This window comes from Mus musculus, chromosome 4, assembly GCF_000001635.26.
Source record: "Mus musculus strain C57BL/6J chromosome 4, GRCm38.p6 C57BL/6J".
NCBI lineage: Eukaryota > Metazoa > Chordata > Mammalia > Rodentia > Muridae > Mus > Mus musculus.
The window spans coordinates 138,591,527-138,611,542 of NC_000070.6; the positions used below are offsets into that span (position 1 = coordinate 138,591,527).

General features: G+C 49.6%; 1 protein-coding gene across 7 annotated transcripts in view; it reads right to left on the reverse strand.

Annotated features, from left to right (window-relative positions):
• Vwa5b1 (von Willebrand factor A domain containing 5B1) overlaps window positions 1-20,016 on the reverse strand; it is a 71,764-nt gene that overhangs the window by 27,298 nt on the left and 24,450 nt on the right. For all 7 annotated transcript variants that reach the window (XM_006539245.4, XM_006539241.4, XM_017320433.1 and 4 more), the window contains 8 exons: window positions 19,199-19,342; window positions 17,217-17,472; window positions 14,907-15,052; window positions 13,907-14,038; window positions 13,237-13,361; window positions 8,619-8,795; window positions 2,725-2,835; window positions 385-587 (listed from right to left, as the gene is read on the reverse strand). In XM_006539245.4, the coding sequence (XP_006539308.1) occupies window positions 385-587; window positions 2,725-2,835; window positions 8,619-8,795; window positions 13,237-13,361; window positions 13,907-14,038; window positions 14,907-15,052; window positions 17,217-17,472; window positions 19,199-19,342 (1,294 nt within the window). The remainder of the gene's footprint in view (window positions 1-384; window positions 588-2,724; window positions 2,836-8,618; window positions 8,796-13,236; window positions 13,362-13,906; window positions 14,039-14,906; window positions 15,053-17,216; window positions 17,473-19,198; window positions 19,343-20,016) is intronic.

Genomic DNA, 20,016 nt, shown 5'->3' on the forward strand with positions numbered 1-20,016 from the left:
AGCTTGAAGATGGCCCTGCTTTCAGGCAAAAGGCTAGGGAGGAGGAACTATCATGGGGACAGGGACACACACACACACACACACACACACACACACACACACACACACACACACACACTACAATCAACTCCCAGGGAGCACTATCAGCAGGTTTCCCAAAGCTGCATTTGGACACGCATGCAGAGCTGTGGACAGCTCCTCCTCATCTTGTGAGAGGTTAAAAAATACAAACTTGGGGAGCATCCTGGAAACAAGGCATTCTGGGAACTGTAGGCGCTATCCTCTCCCTCTGGCACAGTGCACAGTTTGTTCTGGTTGGGATTCCCTTAACCTCAGGTAGCCTAGGAGAACTGGACCCGAGACAGACCTGCAGGCTGGGCTGACCTGGTAGAAGAGGCGTGATTCCGTACCAGCTCCAGAACCTTCCCTGTGTTGTTCACGGACCCATCCGTGATCAGGAAGAGGAGCCGTGGGTGACCCCGGCGCAGTGGCTGCCGCAGGACCCACTTGAGGGGGGAGAGCATGTTGGTGCCTCCCATATCAGCCTGCATTCTCTGGATGCAGTCACATGCCATGGTCAAGTTCTCCTGCAGGAAAGAACCACAGTAGGGTAGACAGGTCCTAGGTGGCACGGTGTCTCTAAGTGCCTCCACTCCACCCCAACCCCAAGGTGAACTCTGATCTCTGGCTTGTAGTTCAGCCACACCCCTGTCCACCCAAGGGGAGAAGAGTCAGCCACTTGCTGTAACTTATCCCCAACCAATGTCTAAAATGTCACCATTTGCAGAATAATGATAATAATATCCTTTCTGGATTTTTCTTCAGAAACATAAGCACCTCCGAAAAAGGTGGGGTTTTGAGCTCTTAACTCCTCAGCACAAATAAGCAGGCGACAGGGAGGGGAAAACACAGTTCTGGGCACCCTCAGACATGAACAGTGAGTCTGACTGTGGAACGGACGCCCGTGGCACTTTGAGAAGCAGCTCGCTTTCCCAGCTTGTGCTGTAGACCCTCTCCCTCCTAGGCTGGCCTTGTGGTGCCTGGCTCCCCGAGTATTACTGGTACCAGGTAGATGGTATTGCAATAGGAGTTGATTTCCTCTGGACACAATCTCCCGTCCGTGGCTCAGGAAGACTTTCTTTCTATATCAGTGCTTGGAGGGGACTTGGAAGGGATGGTCAGTCCTGAAGGTGGGGGCGTGGCTTAGTGTGGTGGAGTACTCACCTAGCAGAAAGGAGAGCCCTAGGTTCCATTCCCACATAAACCGGGTGTGGTGGAGTACACCTGTCATCCTCTCTGGAGGAGGAGGCTATAGGATTAGTACTTCAAGCTCATTAGTACTTCACTCAAGAGAGTGTGAGTCAGCCTAGGCTACACAAGACCATATCTTAAAAAATATAGCAATCAATGATAACATTGATAGCAATTGATAATAATCAATGTTGTCAACATCCAGTCTTATGATGAATATGTCGCTTTGAATGCATGCCCAGGAGACAGGCAAAGATGCATGGGAAATTTATAAGCAAAAAATGACTAATTAGAAAAACATGGGGAAGGGGCTGGAGAGATGGCTCAGAAGTTAAGAGCACTAACTGCTCTTCCGAAGGTCCTGAGTTCAATTCTCAGCAACCACATGGTGGCTCACAACCATCTGTAATGGGATCTGATGCCCTCTTCTGGTGTGTCTGAAGACAGCTACAGTGTACTTACATATAATAATAAATAAATCTTTAAAAAGAAAAACATGGGGACCATGGAAAGGCCAGTCTCCAGGCTTCTTAAATAAATCCCACTCTGTGTCGTGGGCGAGGCAGTCATTAAAATGATGTCACAGATGGACATTTTCCATCATGAAAACATCTTCAAGAAAGACTAGCAAAGTAAGTCACGTACAGTATGGAAGACCTAATCTCAACCTGAAATGTGTGTAAATGCACAGAAGGTGATCAAAAAAAGATTCAAGTTTTTTTTTCCTTTTGATTATCTAGATCTAAAAATTAACAATCAATGGTCAACAATCTTATTCTTACTTGTTTGAGACAGAGCGTCATATATCCCAGGCTGGCCTTGAACTCCTGCTCCTCCTGCTTGCACCTTCCCAGTGCGGGGAATTGCAGACATGTGCTGCCACCCCTGGCTTAATGTGGATGTCTCTTTTGTTTTAAAAACCCATCCAATTGCTTTTAGTAGTAAGTAGCCAATCATGTCCCTCCTTCCCTCCCACTCTCCTGCCCTCTCTTCTGTTTCTCCTTTCCCCTCTTCTCAGCTCTGGGTAGAATGGCCCAGGTTGGTTGCTTTTGTTCCTAATAGCAGCTAAGCTTTAGCCTTGTAAGTACCCCACAGTCATCCGCAGCCACTTGGTCACTTAAGTGTTCTGTCTGTCACCATCCACTTCTGTAACTCAGCCTTGCATGAACCCACAGTCTTCAAGAGATAGAGGCTGTGGTGTGGGTGGCAGGTCATGAACATGTGTCCTCTATCCTCTGTCCCTGCTCTCCATCCCCCACGTCCTTGCGGACTCTATTGTAAGGGGCAGAGGATTTCTGAGGGCCTCAGTAACCTCGGTCTTGCTTCAGTTTGCTGCCCCAGCTGTGATTCCGGTTCTCCCTGGGTAGGCAGCATCTGACGATCCCCAGGATAACCTCAGATGCTGTGCCTGTCTCCTTCCTCTGTCCGACACTGCCCATCACCCACCCAGGCTCAGACTTTCTCTCTCCTTACCTCATTGTAGATCCGACTGGAAGCAAAGACTGCCTTAAATGTGGATCCAAAACCAATGATGTTGAAGAAGCACGCTGGCATGAGGCTCTTGAGGGCCACCAGCATGGCCTCCTGCCAGGCAAGAGAGGGATGGATTCTCAGGACTCAGACAGGGGCTCTGTCACTCTGTCACCACACACCAGTGCCAGCATGGAGCCACCTATCTGCCACCCTATGTGCACCTAGCACTCCTACCTCATGTATCATAAAGTCTGCCATCCCAGAGGCTGGCCCATCAAAGTGATGAGCACGCGCCTCTTTATTCAGCTACTCTGCAATGGCCTCAGAGTTCCATCACCTCTTGCTGGCTTTCAGAGGTGAGGAGAACAGAGTCTGCCCATTCCTCTCTGCCAAAGCAAACTTGACATTGAAGGGAGATCACATGGTTGATCCAGTGGTATCTGGCTTTCACCCAAGTCCCCTGCCTTAGCATCATCCTGCCTTTAACCAGTGATGGATCCCATGGAGGTCTCTTTGGCTCATTTTTATTCGATGCAAATGATGTACTTCAAGTGTGTTGCCTTCCTAATTGGCCTCCAGCAAGCAGGTCCATTGGTATGCCCATTCTACAGATGGGAAGATGGACATACAGAGTAGGCAAATGATTGGTGGAAGAGCATCCAGTTAGTAAACGCGGCATCCAGGGTTCAATCATGCCTCTTGACCTCCTGAGTCTGTGAGATCTTTATCATCTGTAGCTATGCACTATCAGAAGACCTTGATACAAGTGCTAAGAGACAGCTGTGGGGCTGGAAAGGAGTAAGGGTGTTTTCTCTGCATGCGAGGGCCAGAGTTCAAATCCAAACAATAATCCGAGCATGGCTGTGGGTACCTGTCACCCTAGCATTGGTGGGTGGAGAGAGGTGGATCGTGAGAAATGGCTGGCTGGAGAGCCTAGCTGAAAAGGTGAGCTTCCAGTTCAGGGAGAGATGCTGTATTAAAGGCGTCAGTCGAGAATGGATAGAGGGAGGCACCCAGGATCCTGCTCTGGTATCTCCATGCATGAGTATAGGTGCATGAGCTTGCATTTCACATAAATGCAACACACACACACACAGACACACACACACAAACACAGACACACACAGACACACACACAAACACAGACACACACACACAGACACGCACACACACAGACACACACACAGACACACACACACAGACACACACACACAGACACATGCACACACACATGCACACACACAGACACACACACAGAGATGCACACACAGACATGCACACACACAGACACACAGACACACACACACACACACACATAGACACTCAGACACACACACACGAAAAAAGAAAGAGAAAGAGAGAGAGAGGGAGAGAGAGGGAGAGAGAGGGAGAGAGGGAGAGAGAGAGGGAGAGAGGGAGAGAGAGAGAGAGAGAGAGAGAGAGAGAGAGAGAGAGAGAGAGAGAGAGAGAGAGAGAGAGAGAGAGAGAGAGAGAGAAAGAGAGAGAGCTCAGCACTGGGGAGTTGAAGGCAGGGTAATTTCTAGCTCATGCCCAGGTTGGGCTATACAGAGACTCTCATGCCAGCCTGGGCTGTGTATCTCAACTCTATACCAAAATACAAAGGAAGCAAGCAAGCAAGGGTGGGCAGGAAAAGCAACAGTGATGACCAGTATGGTGATCAGTGCCCAGAAGCTTCGATGTGCTCACCATAGTATTAAGTCCCTCCAATTAATATTCACATTCAATCTAGAGTGTGACGTCTAGCACAGTGATACCCAGTGATGATAAGTCTGTCTGAGTAGAAACCCCACCTTCCCATTCTTCACTTGACATTGGGTCTGTCTGAGCCTCAGCCTGGCACAGAGGAAACAGTGGGTGGTTGCTATTACCAGCCCAATGACTCTGTAGTAGCACTAATGTGTCTGTCTTGAAGGGAAGGGGATGGAGGCCCAGGAAAGCTGAGGTATTATTCGGGGTTATCAAACCTGGATGTCTGAGTTTGGCTTTCACGAAGACAGCTTTGGGTCTGGCTGGATGGCACCTGAGGCCAATCCCCTAGGTCCTACATGGTGGAAGGAGAGAACTGACCCCCACAAGCTGTCCTCTGACATCCATACACAACCCAGGATGACCACAAAAATATAAATAAAATATAATAAAAAGAAAAAAATCCCCCTAATACATCTCTTTGTTTGCTTTGGCTATGTCTTGGTGCAGAGGCAGAGATGAAAGGTCGCCCCTTAGCCCCCATATGGTATATCCATATTCCCCATCTTCTGGCATCTCAGCATGGTTCCATGGAAACAGGCCATAATACTCTAGGATATAGACGCGAACAGTTGTCAGTTGGTTTTAGCAGTTGCTACACCACACAGATACCATAGCCCTGCAGCACTGTTCCTCTTCTGTCTCCCTCTGCAAACACACACATTAAATGCTTCCACTAATGTCCCATGGCCTCTCTGCACTGCCTGTGTCAATACATTTTGTGTCTCTACAGTGGCAGTCAATATCTGCTTTTTTTATTAGCCACTAATGTATATTCCTGCTGGCAGGAGACTCTGCTGATCCGGACAGATTGTCTTGACTCTCACCTATTAGAATCTGAAAGCCCTGCTTTTGGCAGCAAGCGGTGGCTGAAGAATGGGACCAGCTGCCGGAAATTAAATTGCCTGACCTTTCCCCTTTGGCGTGGGCTGTTTGCATTTCCCTCCCTCCTAAGACTTGCTTTCCCCAAAACTTCTACCCACTGGACCATAATGAATGACTCAAACATCCCGTGCCCAACCACCCTTGGCAAGGCTTTCCCGGAGTAATTTCTGTGCCTTCCTCTGAAAGGGTCATGCTTAGCCGAATGGATTGCGCCAGCCTTGAGACGTTTGTGAAGGGATGACCTTGAGCCCAGTGAGTAGAGCTAGGAAAAAGCAAGGGGAGATTCCACAGGGAAAGGGGTCTGAAGAATGGGCCAGACAAACGCACGGTCAGAGAATTCTGAAGCTCTGAAGGTGGGGGAGGGCTGCCGTCCACAAAGGGGATTTTTTTTTTTTTTTGCTCCTAAACAATTTCATTTTAATGATGATAACTTCCTGGAGTGCTTTCATGAGGAGGACACAGAGACATAGTCCAGGCTTAGCAGGAGTGGGGTGGGGGTGTTGGGAAATAGACAGGATCAGTTATTGATGTCCACCTGGGCTAAGGAGAAGGAAGCAGAGGGCCACGTAGCATACAACACGTGACACACATCACGTGACATACATTTGGCCTCCCTGAATCAACCCTTTCTTCTCTCTTCATAGAAAAGATGAATGAAGTCCAGCATTGAGAATCGGTTTGTCCAAAACCACATAGCAATTGTGACAGAATCGATTCCGGACCCTGGGATTGCTCCTTCAACAATGGCATGTAGTAGAAATGACATACTCAAACAAGAGAGCTTTTTAAAACCAGAGGGCATGTCCCGCTCCTCATAAGCCGTGCATGCGAACTGAGCAGAGATCTGGAAGGCTCGGGGGCCCCTCCGCCAGCCCTGAGAACCTGGGAAAAGCACATCACTTCTTAAGGACTCAATTTCTTTAGCCCAGAAAGGAGGGACAGGGTATGAAATTCTCTCCCAAAGTGCTTTAGGTTTATAATGCTGGGCCACTCTTAGGTGACCATGAGGGTATCTCAGTGTGGCTGCAGAACAGAATACAGAAAACCAGAGGATCAGGAAGGATACTGCGGCAGCACTCCAGCACCATGGACAGCTCCCCACCCGCCTCCACCTCTGGCGGCCCACAGGTAGAAGGTAACCACCCTCATGTCTCACATCCATTCGTGTCAAATGCTTTCAGAGGATATTGGCTTTCATCTATGATGCCTCTGCCGCTTTTCAAGACTAGGAGGGACTAAAAGGCTGGCCTCCTTGATTCCACTCAAGTCCCGCCCCCTTGCTGAGTCTGTTGCCCTGGAAACAAGAGCTTGCTTCATGGGTACAATAAAGGGGAAGGATAGCCTCGGGTGACAGGAGAGCCCAATCTTTTCTTGTCCCCTCCTCAGCTACAGTCTATTACTCAGTCCAGTAAATAGAATGAGGAGTTTTATGCAGAAGTACAGAGATAGGCCACATGAGGACAGATGACGACAAGACAGTCCTCTCTCTTAATGAGTTCATAACTCCAGATGGGGAGACAGACACCCGCAGAATCACAATAAAAGGGAACACTGTATGATTCCATAACAAGATAGTGATTTCCTGACAGGGAAGAGGGGTTTCATGGGCTTTGTGGTGGGTGAGGAGGGCTCTACCATTCTTCTGCAGTTTTATTTAATTTAATTAATTTACTTATACAGACACGCACAGACACACACACACACACACACACACACACACACACACACACACACATTTTTTTGGTGGAGCTTCCAACACAGAGAAAACAAACCAAACTCTCTGACTGGTTATCAAGTTGGTACGCTACACTAGACTGTGAAGTTTGTGAGTCTAGTGTCACTGGACTGTGAATATGTCAATATCTTGGTTTGTTTTTTGTTTTTGTTTTTGTTTTTGTTTTTGTTTTTTCTTTTTCTAAGAAGACTGCATTCAGGGCTCTGCTGCACCATTAGTCATTTGGGAAAAAGAATAACTAAATTAAAAAAAATTTAATGTGTGTGCATGTGCGCACATGTGCGCATACATGCATATGTGTGATATGTGTGTGTGAATCTGTCTGTGTGTGTATATATATATGTATGTATGTGAATCTCTGTGTGTATTTATGTGTGTATATATGTATGTATATATGGATGTATTACATGTGGTCTGTGTGTATGTGTGTGTGTGTGAATCTGTTTGTGTATTATGTATGTATGTATGTATGTATGTATGTATGTATGTATATGTGTGAATCTGTGTGTATTTATGTGTGTACATATGTATGTATGTATATATGTATGTATGTATTATGTGTGGTCTGTGTGTATGTGTGTATATATGTGTGTGTGATGTGTGTGTGAATGTGTGTGTATGTGTACATGCACATGTGTGCAAATGCTCATGAAAGGCAGATGTTCTTGGGCCCTGCTCTCTGGCACTCCCAATCTTAGTTTTTGAGACAAGGTTTATCATTAAACTGAAGCTGGCTTACTAGGCTGACTGGCCAGTGGGTCACAGAGGTCCACCAGCCTCTGCCTCCCAGTGCAGAGATGACAAGTGGGCACCACCACACCTGGAAATTTCTTTTTAAACATGAATTCTGGGAATCTAATTCATGTCCTTGCAAGCACTGACTTAGCTACCTACCCAGAGCAAGCTTAATCATTTCTATTGGGTTCTACTAATATGTAGCAGAGGCTACATCTAGTGACTCTATGATGTCAGATGAGAGAATGGTCAGGCAACCACTGGTTTGATTGCAGATTATGTGTGACCTTGGGTAGGTTACTACAAGTCTGGAGAACCATTTTCTCATGTGGAAACAGTGACAATAGGAATGATTGTTTAGAATAACTGGATTAAACACCAAGCCACACTTTGAGGGTCTAGCACAGTAGCCTGCGTGTTCTAGGCTCACAGAACATGGATGACCCTTCCCCCCTGCCCCTGTCCACCTCCCCACTCAGGCCTTAGGAGAGTGCTTCTTCTAGAACAGGTTTGCAGTACAAGTTTGCAGAGAATGAAGGGCCTCACACCTTGAAAAGACACAGCATCTCTGCCTCTGCTCTCATCACTTCAAGGGGTTTATTTTGGGAGCAAATTGAGTTTAGGTGTCTCTGCTTAAACTGATTTTGAACAAGTGGCCTTTTGGAACAGAAAGTTCTCTGGAAGCCAGGCAGAGGAAAGCACAGCTGAGGTACTTAAGCCCTGACTCGGGGGGGGGGGGCAGGGGGCGGGAGTAGAGTCCCACACACAGTACCTTGATGCACTGGATGTTGGTCTTGCTCATGCTGTTACTCCTATCAATGAGGAAGATAAACTCCCCGTGGGCTTTCCTCGGGTTGGGCTGCACAGACTGGAGGTCAGGACAGAAGTTGAGCATGATGACTGAGTGGTGGGGAATGTCTTTGTGGAGACGCTTCCGGATGACTTCTGTCTGGAGGAGAAGGGAACACTCTTGGATTTGGTGTAGTATAACTTTCCTCCTAACTAAAACATTTCTTTCTATGGGAGAGAGGCTCCTCAAGACTCAGGATGCAAATTAAGCTTACAAGGTTCGGGAAGTCAACACAAGTTACAAGTCTCAGGGAACTCCTGAAACCTACAGGATTCACAAGGCCTCTGCCTGGGGGTTTTAGAAGAAGTATTAACTGCTGGGAGAGGAGACTCTTTAACATGCCCAAGTTGTATAGGGAGCTCCCAGGATGCAGCTTGTGTGAGTCATTGTGCATGCTCAGTTGGGCTGTTCAGTGAGGCAGCTTGCCTTTGAGTCAACCATGCTCCTATAACTCAGTAGTTTACTAGTTGACACTTGAGGTTGAATTACTTTAGTTCATTGTTGGTGGCCTATCTAGGGTGCACAAAAGGTTCCTTGGACTCATGTTAGCCCTTGACCCCCACCACTCACCAAGCACCAAGCACTCACAAAGCTAGATCCAACTTACAGTCTATGCCAAAACCTTCCAGGCTGGCTGTCCCTGGCTCCAGTCACAGGTTGTAACAGTAAGCATAGCTTTTGCACATTTCTGAGTTTGAACCCCATTTCTGATGCCATCCAACTGTGTGATATCAGGTAAGTGCTTCCTCTGGGTATCCCCTCACATGTACAGTGGGATGAAAACATTCACCTCTTACAGTGGTTGTGAGGATGAGCTATATATTAGCACATAAGGGGGGGGGAACCCGCTAACAGAATAATGACCTTTCAAGCTCACACTGGGATTAAGCCCCATCTCTGGTTCACCTTGGTAGAGAGCTTGGCTGTCCCTGCTTTCTGGATCTCTCCCATGGATAAATTTCTTCTTCTCCTTCACATTTTTTATGTTTGGAAAGCTTTCCCCATCCAGAATATACTTGCTTGATATTCTTATCCATGAAATGAGGACATGACACCTTGTGGAATCGCCATGAAGATAGACCACCACCGATAAGACTCTGGCTGCCTGGCAGACGGAATGCCATTGCTGTTGCCGTGACTGCCGTGGCTGCCATGGGGGATTCAGGCACCTCACATGCTGAATACAGCATATGCTGTGATTTTATCCAGCATACTAGCTACTGCACTGCACCCCATCTTCTTGCATCTCCAAGGATCTCCGTGGTGCTCAGTTAGGACACGGATCAGTAAAGGAGGCACAGGAGCTTCAGTCTATCTGTTTGGATTTATCTTTGTATGTATCTCCTTGTGTGTGTGAATGTGGAGGTCAGAGGTCAGCTTTGGGTGTCTTCTGCAACTCACCTCCACCTTAGATTTTGAGACAGAGTCTCTCAACTTGGATATCACCAGACTATACCCATACCTATCAGATACATACATACACACATTACACACATGCATATATCATATATCAATATATATAATATATATGCCCATACCTATCAGACACACACACGTGTGTGTCTATACCTATCAGATATGGGCATATCTAGGATCACAAACCTGTGACCTCTGTGTGCCTGGCTTTTATGTCAGTGCTGGTGATGGGACGTGCACGTCAGACACTTCACTGGACCCTTCGTTAGCCCAGCCTCTACTCTTATTTACCTTTAAATTGTTGCATCATTATTATCGTTGTGTGTGCGTATTCACACAAGGCTGTGCTTGTGGAGGTCAGAGGCTAGCTTGTAGAAACCAGCTTTTACCTTCCATCATGTTGGCTTGGGAGATTACTCTCAGCTTGTCCGGCAAGCGCCCTTACCCTTTGGCCTTCTTTATTTTTATGCTTGGGGTTGGCGGTCTGCCCTGAGACCACATGCCGCTGCAGGCTCCTCTCTCTGACTCTCCACTCAGCCCACGCTGAATTGGATCAATTTCCTTCATCCCCACTCCCTCCACCCAAGGCTGTATCCACACAGATGTGTCTGTGTCTCAATCTCACATTCCCCTTCTCCATCCCGACAGTGGGCATCAGCTTTCACCACCCGCCATAGTCCCAGCAGTTGTCTACAATGTTTATCTCTTCCAGACCCCTCCCAGCCCCTTCTTCAGCACAGACTCCCCTTACCTGACAGACTTCTCAACTTGATCTCCTTTGCTCTCTCTGTGGCACTACCCAAGTTGGGGGTGGGGTCTTCTCTGACCACACCTCCACAGTCACCTTTGGCTGGCCTCACTTTTCTTTCCTGTGGCCCATGTACACACAGCAGCTGGCAACAGCTGCCCCGGGGCCCCATGCTCTAAGCTGTACTTTATGAAGCCCTGGGAGTCTGTGCACCACTGGGCTCTGAACGTTGAGGTCTTATCCCGCTATTCTTGCTCACACTTCCTCTGGCACCTGTGTTCTCTCTGCCCACTCTTCTCCCCGGGGGACTTCTGCCGCCTGGGTTTTGTTCTTAGATGAGCATTTGCCTGGCACCTGTCTAAAGAGCACCCTGCTGACATGTTACTGGGTCCTGTTTCTCCTATGGTACCAACCCCTCTCACAGCCAATGTGTTCACTTGTTGGTCTTCCTGTTCTGAGGGATAAAAGTCCAGGGCTTTTCCTCTAGTACTGGGAAAGAGCCTGGTATCTGTTGGACAATTAGTGTTTGTTAAATGAATAAAGGAAACACTGGACCACTCCTTCTCCCTCTCTCTGTGTCTCTGTCTCCATCACCCCTCCCCTCCCCCCTCCAACCCCTGCCCCGCACTGTGTGTGTGCCTTGTCTGCTTCTGATCTCTGAGCGAATCAGTTTGGTTAGTTTGTTTCAGTCTCTGTCTCTCTTTAGACTTCTACCTTCACACGGGTGTTCTGCCCTTTCTTTGCTAAATAAACTATGGACAGCTCATTGCCCGTCCTTTCTGGGTGTGTTCTGCCCTTTCTTTGCTAAATAAGCTATGGACAGCTCATTGCCCGTCCTTTCTGGTGATGCTCACCCTCTGGTGCCCTGCCCTGACTTCTTTCTCACCTGTGGATCCTCCGCTCCCTCTCACTCAGGGCTCCTTTGCCAAAAGGCCACTGCCCAGAGCTTGGCTTTTTGAATGACAGAGCCCAAAGCAGGACCAGCCACTTCTGTCAGCTGCGGGAACTTCTTCCAGCAACCTGATTTTGCCTTTTAGGGGGAACGGAGTGGGTGCTTGTCTCTGGATTCCCTGACAGCTCCTCAAGCTGCCATTATCCAATTACAATGAACTCATCAGTCCTGAGCAGCTGCCTCTTGATCACGGCCCTTCTCAGAACTCTGGAGAATACGGGCTATCTGCATAACTAACCCAAGGTGGTAAATTAATTCTCATTTGCCACAGAGGTCCCAGAGCTAATTGATTTAAGGTCTGGCAGCTAGGACAGCCATCTCCAGGCCTTGGGGGTGGGGGGTGAGGCTTACCCTCTCCACACCATCATTTGTTCTGGGAACTTGATGGCACCTCTGGCATGCTGTGCCTGTCCTTATCCTTGAAACCTAACTCAGCTTCCCTTTCTAGCAAATTCATCTGGATGACAAATGTCTTGCCTTGCCTTGTCTTCTCTATCTTCTCTGTCCTTCTCTATGTCTGTCTGTCTGTCTCTCATCTTAATGACTACACCAAGTCCCCTATGTCTCCACCAGCAGGGATTTCCCCTGGGGTCCCACAGTGGGGTTGATGCAAGCAGTCAGGTCACCCGTTTCCCTGTCCACTTCCCTTCTCCATCCCTTGTACCGTCAAGGGCATCCAGAAGGCGAGGATCAGCTAAGCACAGTTGCACCACAGCACCCCGTTCCAGGAGTGTTACCAGTCCTCTAGCCCCGGAAGTCCCAGTGTTAACTCTAGAGGCAACACTGGGCACTAGACCTCAGACTCCTCATCAGAAAATGAGTCAGTAGAAAGAGAAGTGCCGCCATGGCATTCAGGATATGCACCATGTGTGGAGGGAGATCACAGGGCTCAGTGTGTGGTTGTGGGTTCAGCACTCCACCTCCTGCAGCCAGTGAGTGCCTCCTTGCCCTTCCATGCAGGGCTTGGGGAATGTAGTGGGAAAAACCTTTCACTCGATTTCCTGCCCCTTCCTTTATCCATTTTGTAAGAGACACCCAAATGTAGTGAGGACCCCAGACAGAGAAAGAACAAGGAGCATACTTAGCAGAGGGAGAGGCTGTAGGGACAGAGTGACCTGGAGAAAGGCCAAGGCGGCATTTGTAGTTAGCTCAAACCCCACCGGGCCCACGGATATTGGGGGATACCAGCAGAAGCTGACCCAGCAGGGGGACAAGCGAGGTGACTGCAGCATCAAATCTACTCCCTCCCCCGTGTGGTGTCCAGGACCCCAGAAGGAAACACTTCTCACTCCTTCTCTAGGCTCTGCCACCAGTTTAGGATGTGACCTCAGGGGAGTCATGTCCTCCACTTTGGGCTAAGTGCCCTCAATGGTTCAGTGAGACTAAGTTCCCGTTGCCACCCTGATCGGCCACCCGTGACTCACCTTCCGCTCCGCGCTGTTGTCCTTCTTTGTCCCCCGAATGAAATCTGCTTTTCCCTTCAAGTGCTGGTCATATTCCCCCAGGGTCATGTCCCCTTTCTCCACCAGGACGTGTGGCATGTGAGGCTCTGCACAGATGAGATCAATGCTCAGCACGTGTCTGGGTGTGAGGGGCGTAGCAGGGGCTGCAGTCTAGGGGTGCTTTCTTCACGGGTGGGGGTGGGTTCCTAATTGGAGAAGAGGGTGACATCTCTGAATGTGAAGCAGCAGGGGTCAGGGAGGCTGAGGGAGCCTAGCGCCACCATCTTTGCACAGGCCTCAGTTTACCCTTATGTAATGGGTACATTATATAAATGGACTGGGGCTGAGCCAAATGCCTGAGGAATCTTTTCAGGGCCAGACATTCTGTGATTTTTTGAGGAGGCAACAGATGACTCCCTGAGGGTGAACTGTTATGAAGCTCCACAGCTTCTCCTCAGGCAGCCTAGGGGTTCAAGGTCTCCCAGGCAGTTGACACCCGGGGCTAGGAATTTGGCTCTGCCAAATAGATAGTTTCCCTGAGGGCAAGTCTCTGATCCCTTCCTGCCCTCCCCCATCTCCCACATGCCCCAACTCTTGCACTGACTAAGACACCTTCCAGAAGGGCAGGGGAACCCCACGTGGGACACCGTACCGCTAGGGTGGAGAAGAATCTCCACTGGCCGGTCAAAGGTATGTTTTTTGGCCAACGTGATGATGATGCTCTTGGCGGAGTGTGCCGATGGGGCTGCGTCTGCTCGGATTTCATGAGTGGGACTCTCCACCCCTGAGTGGTACAAAAGATGGGACAGAGGATGAACAGACTTAGGAGCGCAGGAGAGAAAGGAGATCAGAGCAGGCACAGGAGACTTAGCCTGGGGATGATTGATTGACAGGTCAGTCCTAACATGAACTTCTGTGTGTGAGCATGGTACCCTCTCAGCTCCCCTCAGTGTAGATTAGGTTGAAGATGGTGCCCGGTCGTCTTTCCTTTCCTGACCACAGGACCAATGGAATCACGGAGGGAGGCTTGCTCTTGGGGCACCCCGAATGCTAATAAGCAACAGGAAAGAGTTCAGTGCTCTATGGGTGGATATCTCTCGTGGGTGTTCTTTAGTGGCTTCTTGCATTGCAATAATCTCCCACTGATAAGAAACCAAGCCCTGTACCCTTGGAGAACCCAAGTTGTCTGGGAGGAGAGCCATCCCAGAGTTCTCAGTCCTCTCTGTTTGCATGTTAGAATTACCCAGAGAACTTTATAACATCCTGTAAGCAGGACGCACCCCGGATTCTTTGGGGTGGTAGCTAGGCTGCAGGGAGGGGTTTGAATATTCCCCAGGTGGGAACCAGAGCTTAGCTTTATAGCCATGGCCTTCTGAAGAAGGCTGGGCTACCTACCACTCTCCAGAAGGTATTTCCCCAGGGAAGTCAAGGGCAGGAGCTGGGTTAAGCTGACCTGGGAAGAGATGTATCTCAGGACAGCTTGCCCAGCCAGCTGAGTGGTTCAGCTTGACCTCTGACTTTTATCTGGTTAGGTGGTCTTCCTACGCTCTGCCCCCTCCCACATCTTTCAGGTGACTTCAGGCCCGGAGCCCTGTCTCTCTCTTCTGGCCTTCTTTCTCTCTCTGTGTGTGCCTGGGGCATCTCCCTCTTACCTGCGAGCAGACAGGGCCCACGGATTTCCAGCTGAAATTTGAATTCATATTCCATTGGGTTGGTCACCTTTGTGTCCAGGAGAGTGGCCAGACACAGCCTGTTATAGGAGTCCTTGGTCTGGGTGCCGAAGCAGTGTGGGTCTTTGCTAGAAAGGGTGTGGAGGAGAAGGGGGGAGGAAGCGTAAGGAGGAGGAAGAGAAAGAGGAGGGAGGAAGAGAAAGCCCAGATAGAGGCAAGCCGGCATGAGAAGACCTCAACTCTCAAACTGCTCTGTCTCCTCCCATCCCAGGGCCTTTGCCATCTTATTCATCTGGGGAGGACCTGGATACAGAAAGAAGCTATAACTACCTCCAAGGAGTACCCGGGATGGGTCAAGATGCAGGCATGGGTTCACACCCAGTGCCTCAACCATTCTCACCACAGACCCAAGAGGAGGACACCAGTGCCCAACACCCCCCTCCCACCCCACCCCCAGCTTCCCGAGAGGACCTGAGGCCCAGCAGGCAGAAGTGACTCACCCAAGGGCCTAGGGCTAGAATTTGGCAGAGCTGGCAGCTTGCCTGGTTTGCCTGGTTCTGGTACAAATGACTTGTAGTGTCACACTGCCTTGTGTCGGTGGTCTGTCACGCACCTCAGTGACCCGGTTTCTCCCCTCCCCCATTATGCCTGCATGGCTGTCACTCAGGGAGTTCTTGCTGTTAACACCATGGCAGACAGGGCGATCCATTGGTCTGTGCTCACTTCCCATACACTCACAAATACCACCGCTAATGTAAAATGTACATGCTGTGTCTTCTTTGGCCAGTGATGAGCAGAGTCAAACTGCTTTCCTGGCCTGTCCAGTTCCCTTTTCCCTGGCAGAGAACAGGAATCCTTTCCCTCCTATGGCCCAGCAAACACTGTATCAGCTGGCTTTCTAATTTTCCCTGTGTCAGATTTAGGCATCTGAGAGGGTCATGGGCAGAGGGGTGGTACAGATTGTCAAGAACATAGCCGTCATTTTTGCCAGCTGGAGTGAGGGGCTAGTTCACCAGGGCTCTCAGGTCTGTTACAGTCCAGAATGTCCTAGTGAGGTTCTGCCTTTTGAAATCACACTGTAGCCCCCATGGGCAGTGCTTGCAAACCGACACACGGGCTGGTGATACCTGTCTAGACCGGCATTTTCATAGCTTCCCCAGAAGCAGAGCATTCATATAGTCAATGTAAGCGTCTGGGCTCCATCCCCAGCAGCTCAGGAGGAAGAGTGGGAGGAGGGAGGAAGGAAAAAGGAGAAAGAATGAGGAGGAAGGGGAAGAGGAAGGGGAAGAGAGGATGAAGAAGAGGAGGGGGAAGAAAGGAGGAAGAAGAAGAGGAAGAAGAGGAGGGGGAGGAAGAGGAGGAAGAGGAGGAAGAAGGAAAAGGAGAAAGGATGAGGAAGAAAAGAAGAGGAGAAAGGAGGAGGGGAAGAGGATGAAAAAGAGGAGGAGAGAGAAGAGGAGGAAGGGGAAGAGGGGGAGAAAGAAGAGGAGGAGGAAAAGGAGGAGGAGGAAGAAGGAGGCAGAAAGAGGAAGAAGAACATAACTATTGCTACCCTAGTCTCTTCTAGATAAAACAGCAGCCCCTTTCATTCCGCCTTGCTATCCTAGCCTTGTAGTCTGTCACCTGCTGCCAGAGTCAGGTCCTCCATAGGGACCCCGTCCCCACTGTCAAGTTGTCAGTGAGGTCTGACCTGGTCTCTGGATCCCAGGTTTGGGAGCCCTTCCTCATCCTTTTAGCATAAAGGAGTTCTCCCCAACCACAATGCTTACCCTAGTAGTTATGTGTTTACACACATGCATAAGAAATCACAGGACTGTTGCATGGCAATAATGATCTCTTCAATTTTTGTTGTTGGTTTTGCGGCAGGGTGTCAACCTATGTAGTTCTGGCTTTTGGCGAACTCACAGTGCAGACCAAACTGGCCTTGAACTCACAAAGACCCATCTGTCTGCTTCTGCCTCCTGAGTACTGAGATTGAAGGTGAATGCCACCAACCTTGACTCCCTTCCAAGTTTCTAAACAGCAAGAATCAAGTTGTTTTGTCTCTTCTCTCCCTAACACTTGGTCATAGGTCTTACCACATAGTAAGTCAGAAAAAACCCTCTTAAATGTATTGAAAATTAACCCTTGGGAAGTCTAAAGCCTTGCACTTCTGCCAGAACCAAGATGGGGCTTTTCAGGGATATTTTTCTGGAACTCTGAAAGTAAGAAGGCCAAAAATCTTCCCCTGCCCATCTCTGTCACCTTCTTGCTGCCCCTGACCAGGTCCCAGTCTGGGTAGAGCCTCCTTACCCTTGTGGCTGTGGGCTGGAGGAGCCAAACCTGTGGGTACAGGATGGAGGCACGGTCGGGGCGCAGATGGCCGGCAGAAGAACCCTCACAGCCCCGCTGGGCAGTGTGGGGAGTTCGGAGGAGGTGCTGATGAAGACGGTGACATTCTCCATGGGGGCAATGGTCCCCAGGTTGACCACGAACAGAACCCGCTCCAGATCCTCATCCAAGGTCACCTTTCCTGGTGCGATGGGACTCTCCTCTTCCGGAAAGTTCCCTAAGTGCCAAGTTGGCTTTAGGTGCTGTTCAGACCTCATCTCTGACCCCCTCTAAACTTGATGTGGGCTAGCTTTGGGCAGCCTCCTTTTGCTGATGGGTCAACTGAGGCACAACATGGAGGGTTGCCTTGCCTAAGCTGCTCAGCCAGTTATTAGCTCACTGGCATGGATCTGTGCCCCCATGCATCTGATTGGAGGTTGTGGATGTCCATCAGGAGACCCAGAACCACAGAGCACTCCATTGGAGGATCACATGCCCACCCTGCAACTCCCCCCCCCCCGAGACCTCAGTTGAAGCACTCCGATTCTGCCCATTAACTTTGCTTTCATCTGAAAGGTTCATTTCTCCAAGTCCCATTGGGCTAGTCCTACCCATTCATCAACCCCCCCTCCATCCATCAACCCCCCCCACCTGGTTCCCAGTCAGACTCCCTTCCCATCCTCTGACATCATCAGGACCTTTCACAACAGACACATCAGAAGGCACTATCCTTGTGTACGTCTGGATGCTCAGGTTAACATCTTCAGCTTCCTCTGGATCCACAACAGCCAATGACCTGATTGCATCCTGTGCTTACATCATGGCCTACTTGGCATGGGCCAAGCCACTAACATGCTGTGTGGCCTTGAGTCTGCTACTGTCTCTCTCTGAGCTTCAGTTTCCTCACTAGCAGGAATCATTAGCTATGCTTCCAGAACTTACTATGGTTTAAGTTCTTGGTATGCATCTTTTCAGCTCTGTGTGGGTTTGATTGTTTATTGCATTTTACAGATGTGTGTGTGTGTGTGTGTGTGTGTGTGTGAGAGAGAGAGAGAGAGAGAGAGAGAGAGAGAAAGAGGGAGAGAGAGAGGCAGAGAGAGAGAGAGAGAGACAGAGAGAGAGAGCGTGTGCATCTGTACACAGGTGCATGTACCTGGGAGTGCAAGGCCAGAAGGATGCTGGGTGACTTTCTGTGATATTCTCTCTATATATTCTCCTCCCTCTCTGTCTCTGTCTCTGTCTCTGTCTCTGTCTGTCTCTCTCTATCTCTCTTTCTCTCTCTCTCCAGGCTTTCTGGCTGTGTCCTGGAACTCACTCTAAAGACCAAGCTTTCCCCAAACTCAGAGAGCCACCTGCCTCTTCCTCTCAGGTACTGGGATCAAAGGTGTGTGTCATCACACCTGGCTCTCCACTATTCTCTTGAGACCGGGTCTCTCACTGAGCTTGGAGCCTGATGATTTTTGGCTAAACTGGTTAATCAGCAAACCCTCAGGGAGACTCTGTCTCTGCCGCATCCAGTGCTGGGGTCTTAAGTGCAGACAATCGCACACAACTTTTTATTTGGGCTCTGGGGATCGTGCTATGCAAAAGCCTTCTTAATGGTGGGCCATGTCCCCAGTCCTCAGACAAGCTGTGCTTCTTATCCAAGCTCACACAACCTGTGAAAAACAGGATCAGAGCCAGCCCCTGGTGTGACCCATTCCACACAGCCTCTTAATCCTCATCACGTGCCCTGAAGAACAGCAGGCTGCTTTAGAGACCATGAAGCTGAGGTGTGAAGAAGTTCATGATTGATCGATGGATCGATCGATCGGCTCAAGGTCATACAATTCTATCTCAGGATCTCTGGCTGTAGTTCAGCACTCTCTAACATGCCCCAGGTTGCCTTGCTACTTGCCTGAGGCTCTCTGGCTCAGGTGGCCTCCAACCGGACCCCCCTCGCCATGGTCCTGGGGTCTTCTTACCTGTGACAGTGGCGGGTTGGATATCCAAGTGGCTTCTGTCCAGCTTGGCTTTGTCTCTGAGCTGTATGGTCACAACACGGTCAGCAATGACTGCTTCAAAGCCAACCACTGTGCTATACTCGTCTATTGGATACACGAAGAGACCTGGTGGAGAAGGGACCCAGCATCAAGTGGTGCTTAGCACCATCCTACAGGCCTTGGGCCTGCCAGGTGCCCCTGAGGAGACAGAGCAGAGCTGGGAAGGGGAGAGGCAGGTGGGGGCAGCAGCAGGCAGTGAAGGGTAGCTGTGTTCAGTCCCCACCAGCTCTCAGGCATGTGAGCTGGTGGGGCCAGAAAGTCTGGTTTTCAAGGTAAATAAAAACCAGAGCTGTCACATAGGCTGTGACAGTACACATCTGGGTGGTGAATTTGGTTCACAGCCACTGGTTTGCCACTGGGACCAACAAAGGGTGGGGCTGTGGGAAAGCTAGAGAAGGGTTCAAATCCAAGGGTTCAAATCCAAGCCTTTCTTGTTCCCGACTTTGCTACATTGGACAGGGCACTCATCTCTAAACCTTTAGTAACCCCATCTCCAGACAAGGCAAACAGAGCAAGTCTCATGCTGCCGTCTATTAAGCTATGCCCCACATACTGGCGCCACACATTTTGTGTCCCATTTGTCCTCTGTGGTGCTAAGGGTTGAACCCAGGGCCTTTCACAGGCTAAGCAAGTGATCTACCACCGGCTTACAATCTCACCCCTCTGCTTAGTTTTTATTTTGAGACAGGCTCGCGCTAAGTTGCCCAGGCTAGCCTCGAACTTGCTACATAGCCCAGCTA